The 6,239-nt window shown below is 32.3% G+C and overlaps 1 protein-coding gene across 1 annotated transcript; it reads left to right on the top strand.

Annotated features, from left to right (window-relative positions):
- The first annotated feature begins 1,423 nt into the window (after positions 1–1,423).
- LOC126723823 (putative F-box protein At5g55150) lies at positions 1,424–3,651 on the top strand. The gene is made up of 2 exons (XM_050427684.1): positions 1,424–1,566; positions 2,214–3,651. Exon 2 carries the CDS (start codon positions 2,407–2,409, stop codon positions 3,493–3,495), a length of 1,089 nt encoding a protein of 362 aa, XP_050283641.1. The 5' UTR covers positions 1,424–1,566; positions 2,214–2,406; the 3' UTR covers positions 3,496–3,651.
- The last annotated feature ends 2,588 nt before the right edge of the window (positions 3,652–6,239 follow it).

Raw genomic sequence — 6,239 nt, 5'->3', positions numbered from 1 at the left:
TGTAGTTGCAAAAAATTTATCTTTAACAATTTCGATGATACATGATTTTCTAGTTCTTTAGTGTTTAAATAGTTTTTTTTTGTTAAAATATAATCACTATTGTGAATATTTTTATTGTTTTTGTTATGTTTTCTAGTTGGACAGTTGCTATTTGGGTGAAGCTAGTTAGCTTATTATGAAGAAAGCGAGTCTAAGGTTTTAAGAGCGGGCATATCTACAAAAATGAAAAATATTATGACTAAAAAAAAAAAAAAAAAATTGGAACCAAGGGGTTCGGACCCCTTGGGCCCCACCTGGGTCCATTCTGGTAAGTTGCAATTTGTGGATTTTATTATTAGGGGAAAAAAAACATTTGCATGAAGGATGAAGGGTGGGCCGTCCCCTTTGTGAATTTGGAGTAGGCCCAAACATTGATGGCCTTGTCTTAGTATGATTAAATCCTAAGAATTTTATTATATATATATATATATATATATATTTATAACAAATCCTAAGAAAATTATTAGGTAGTTTTGGAAATTAAGAGTCTATTTGATAATATTGTTCTAATAAAGTTGTTTGTATTTTTTTAGGAATACGTGTGAGTGAAAAAATATACAAAAATACATGTAATATTTTTTAAATACTGAAAACTATTGTTTAAAATATACTACCAAACAACCTATAATATAGAGATTTTTTTTTTTTTTTTTCCGAAAACTAATACAGAGGTATTTCTATTTTCTCAAAAAACAGAAAAAAGAAAAAAAAGGATATAGAGGTAGTTTCGGAATTTAAAGTGACATAGTGGTGACACTTTGTTACTTCTTTTTTTTCTATTTATGGTACTACCAAATCTAAGAGGTGAATTTTATCAAATCTAGGTTACAACTGTGCTGCACACTTACGCTTGAGGCAGTGGAAGTGGAGTGTGATGCCTTGGTGGCAGTTTCTATGTTATCCCAAGCCAATCGTACTAATGGTGATTTTTCCTCTCTCATTGATGATTGCAGGAACCTCATGAGGAACATTCTCAGGTCCGGTTGAAACATTGCTTTAGAGAAGTTGACTATTGCGCAGATACTCTTGCCAAGTTTTTGGAGCTAATATGGAGGATGATTTTGTTGTTTTTGCTTCTCCTCCTTCTGTAATTGCTAGTCTTTTGCTTTTGGACAAGCTGTGCGTGACCCAAGATTCTATTTGTAATTCTGTGGGGGCTACCACTTAGTTTTAATATAATTATCCAGTTTACCAAAAAAAAAAAATTATCAAATCTAAGAAGTGAATTCGCACGTGAAAGGGAGCACCTAATCATTACTTTTAACGCAAATATTTTATTAAAAAAAGAAAAAAATTAATTCTAACACAAACAGAAATCCTTCTCCGAACAGTACACGATATATAATGATGGCAGTATATAATATGCGCTTTAGACACTGTTTTTGTTTGAGAGATACAGAGACAGAGTCCAGACTGAGTCAATAGTGTTTTGAAATAAACCCTAACAAAGACAGAAGATAGAAGCGCCTCTCTCTCTCTGTCTGTCTCTCGCTCTCACTGCCTCCAGACTACCAAACAATGTTCTTGGTAAGTTCTCTGTTTTTTCTTATCAGCAAACTACCTTTTCTGTTTCTCTTTGTTGATTTTGGTTTGTGGGTACTTTTTCTGTTTCTTTTTATTTTTCTCCTTGGATCATTTATCAACGTTAACTGTTTTATTCATCTTACAAAATGCATGTCTTCTGGTCCATGCTTTTTTTTTTTTAATGAAAAACTATATCGTTTTTGTTTAAGGTAAAAAAAAAAAAAAAAAAAAAAAAAAAAAAAGAAGTAAGAACACATATATAATATGTTTGATGTAATTTAGAGCAAAACCAAAAATCCCCCATAAATAATAATAAAACAAGAAGAATGGAAGAAATAATTTTTAAAATGAAATAGGATTCATGGCTATGTAAAGGAAAATTAGTTATAGCTAAAATAAAAGTAAGTTCTTATCCTAAAATTAGGAGAAAATTTTTGGTAAGTTGGTACCAACCCTTTAACTCTTAAGCACTTGCATAGGTCATGAAGGCTTGAAACTAGAAATTCTCTGTACAACTTGAATTCTTGAATGATTTATTATTTAGTATATTACATGTTATCACTGATAATAACTATTTTTTTTGTGATGAGCTCATAAAATTTTAAATTCTAAAATTTTGTTTGTTTATTATTATTACACTTTTTTTGCAGTCTCTTACAGCATAAATACCATATTCATGTTAAGATGTCTAAGTGGGCTGATCTTCCGGATCTTATCCTCTCCGAAATAATGCGAAGATTATCTTTCTATAATGATTTTGTCATCTTTGGTGCCATATGCTAGTCATGGCGAAGTGTTTATTCATTGGAAAACCCACCATTATCTCCTCGATGTCCTTGGCTTATGCTTGCAGAAGAAAAGGAACAAAAAAGTCATACGCGTGTCTTTGTCAACTTATTCGATAATAAAGTTTACAACTTCAAGTTGCCTGAGCTTGTTGGAAAAAAATGTATTGGAACATCTTTTGGATGGTTGCTTAGTGTAGGCACTGATTTCCAGGTCAATCTCTTTCATCCTCTGTCTAAACACCTATTAAGTCTTCCTCAACCTCTTTTTTGGAATGAAGATGGCAATTCTAAACTTGACCATTTAGATTACGGAGATATGTTTTTTGAGAAGTGTGTTTTGTCAAGGAATCCATGGAACTTAGTAACTCATGAATATGATTGTGATTGCATAATCATGGTTATCTATGGTAATGGTAGAAGTTTGGCCTTCACTAGACCAGGATATAAAGCTTGGATTGATATACCTAGTCATTCTGGATCTATTTCTGACATTGCATTTTACAAGGGAAAATTTTATGCTGTGAACTGTCATGGTGAGGCTTTTGTTTGTCACACGGATGATGATATTCCATTCATTGAATCTATTGCGCCACGTCCACCGGCAACCGAGGAAATTATCCAAATGTATATTGTTGAATCATCTGGAGATCTTTTGGTTGTTTCACGCTTTCGAGGAGGTCATTTTTTCCTGGAAGATGATACTGAGGATGAAGACTCTGAAGATGATATTGAGGATGAGAACATTCATGAAAGTGAAGGGGAAAGTGAAGGTGAAGATGAAGAAGAAGAAGAAGAAAAAAGCAATGATAATCCCTATGTGACAATTGGGTTCACAATTCTAAAATTAGAATGTTCTACAAAAGTGAGAAGCAAATATAAATACAAGTGGGTGAAGGTTGACAGCTTGGGTGATCAAGCATTGTTTGTGGGTGACAATTCATCAGTGTCTTTGTCTGCATCAAGTTTCAATGGATGCAAAGCTAATTCTATCTATTATACTGATGACTATGTTGAAGTTTTTCCTTTCACCTTAAATGGTGGAGGGTACGACATGGGTGTATTTAGCGTGGAAGATGGCGAATATAAGCACCATTATGAAGGCGAATCCCTTTCTTACTTCTCTACCCCACTCTGGTACATTTAACTTTCATCTACACAATGCACATGCTGATTTAAATAATTGAAGCTAGTGAATATGTGTAATGATTATTAATCAGATTATTGAATAATAATTATTTTTTTATAAGAAAATTGAATTGCTATAATTTATAAGTTATCCCTCTTTATTTGTTTCATGATATGATGCGACACTTATTTTTTTCATCAATATGATGAACAATGGAGCATATTGACCTTATTTTTGTCTGTTGATGCAGAAGGCATTAGTTCTCAATCCATTCTTTTGTTTTGGATAAATTATTTTGATGCTGCCTTTCTTTGATTGAAATCCTAATTCATAATCTACATATTTAAAATGATTGTAATCAAGATTTTTATGCATGGCCGTACCATTTTCATATATAAACAATGGATTATAATCGAATCTGATCAATGTGAACCAAACAAAAACTATTTTCTTTATGAGATTCCGGACGTGTTGATAATCAAACCTAAGGTTTCCATAATCTTTTTATCCACAACAAATCATACTAATAATTGATCCACCGGCAAAATTCCCTATTCTGTTTTATGTGTGAGAAGTATGTTTCTCAAAATGTCAAAGAACCCATCATGTACATTGCTTGTGGATCAAAATGCTGTTCCCAGCAACTGTAATACTCTTCTTTTCAGCTGCAGTTTGCTAGTTTCACTAATAAAAAGGCCTCAATTTTGGATTGCACTTGTAGATCTGAGACCTTGCAACTCTTAAATATTTTATTTCTTATTTCTTTAGTTTCTAGAAGCTTGTCATATACTCATTAGAATGTACTGAGGACAACAGGCGAGGCAATAATTGTTTGTCTGTCATCATATTTCATATAGCTTTCCAATTGTGAATTTTAGGGCCAGCATTCATATGTAATTGTCATAATGATAAATATTTGATTCGAGGACTTAAGAGTGCATATTTTAGATGTCAAATGCATGAGAAAGGCTATTGATGTTATACTTATACATTGTTGTTTTTTATGAATATGTTATAATTATACATAGACCACCAAATAAGTGTATGGTGAAATATATACACACACACAAAACATGAAATGAAGACAAGAAAAAATATTGTAAAATGTAATTACCAAACTTGCAAAATGAGTTAAAATGCTTTGTTGTTCAATGTTCTCAATAGTGTAGCACATCCAAATGGTAGGTGAGCCTCCTTTAGGCTGAAACGAAAAACCAATGCAAACTTTGTTTGAAAGTTTACAACCGATGGTAGCCATAACTCCATATCTCGTGTTATCAGTTTAATATGCTGGTAGGAGGTTTCAAGCCAAATAGATAAGAATCGATATACAGGCCATGCATTCATTATCAAGAAAAAATCCGAATGAGAAAAAAAAAAAAAAAGGTGATGATGGTCTTACTAGCAAGTAAACTTTATTTACCATAGTGGTACTTCTTAAAACTATGATTTCAAGCTCAATGTGCAATGCTGTCCAAATTTTCTTTAAGCAAAGATTTAAAGAGCAATTATCAACGCATTAGTCAAAATGGTGGTTGGCAAAACGCATCCATAGCTATATTTTGTGAACTCTCAAAGCTTGAAACTTGTCATTAATACATACGATGTGGGCGTGTTACATGGGTCTGGGGTTTAACCGAGTAAAAAAACACGATGCTCTGCATGGTCTTCGGGATTCCTTGTCATGAAAAGTTATATAACCTGCAATCCTCAAATTCCACATTGCAATATCTCGTTCGGGAATTTCATTGAGCAGTCCTGTGCCTTAAGCACAAAGGGTTCATATGGTAATTGAAATAAATTTGAAACTGTAAGAGATATTGATGAGCTAAAACTTCATAGTATCAGAAGTAAATTTGTCCACAATTTTTTTTTTTTTTTTTTTTGAACACTTACAAATCTAAGCACTTCTTTTCAATGATTTTCCCTGCAGTAATATTTATTAGCCAATGAATTAGTTCTTTTCCTAAGGAATAATACAAAAGAAATTCCTCACCACAGGTGCGAAACACACAAAAGACCAAACTTTATCACACTAAGGTACATTCTAAATAGTCCCCAATGAAAAATACAAAAGAAATCTGTCTTAGGATAAATAATCTTAAACTAGAAAGGAAAAAAAAAAGCGCTTGAAAATTTGAACTTCTCTTAAAACTAAACCAAATTTCCTACACCCATTGCCTCAAATATGAATGCCACACCACATGGGGTTTGAGCTGTTAGCTCAATGGTACTAGTGCCCTCTATCAGGTCCATTGTCTAGGGTTCGAATCACGCATTTATTTCAAAGAAAAAAAAAAAAACCCACACCCTATGCATGTTCACAAGGACAATTGTAGGTAAAAAAGGTAAGGTAGAGGATAGTTATTGCACCTACAACAACTTTCAATCTCAACCATTGAATAAAAAAAGTTAAAAAGTTAAAGTTAAAAAATGAGAATGATAAAAGTTCCAAAAGTACAATTGTTAAAATGAAAAAAATAATTGAAAATGCTATGGCCAAAAATTTAATGTACACAAATTTTGGAATTTGAGAAAAAATTTTAGGAGTTTAGCTTCCAGAAGCTAGCCTTTGAATTTTTAGGAGTCGGCAAGGAAGGTATACCCAAAGTATTCCATCAGATCTGTCATTATCAATGAATTTTTCCTGCTAAAGATTATTTTTTATTTATTTTTGGTTAAACCTGCTAAAGATTATATAACCATACAAAAGCTTCTTTCAACAGGAAAAACAATTAGAGGAATCATCTAGCTGTAATAAA

The sequence above is a fragment of the Quercus robur genome, chromosome 4, assembly GCF_932294415.1.
Source record: "Quercus robur chromosome 4, dhQueRobu3.1, whole genome shotgun sequence".
NCBI classification, from domain to species: Eukaryota; Viridiplantae; Streptophyta; class Magnoliopsida; order Fagales; family Fagaceae; genus Quercus; species Quercus robur.
The sequence above is the reverse complement of the archived record's forward strand: the minus strand, read 5'-3'. Positions and strand labels throughout refer to the sequence as shown.

Excerpts from the sequence above, each read along its gene's own strand:
- LOC126723823 (XM_050427684.1), top strand. The coding sequence starts at position 2,407 with ATGCTTGCAGAAGAAAAGGAACAAAAAAGTCATACGCGTGTCTTTGTC.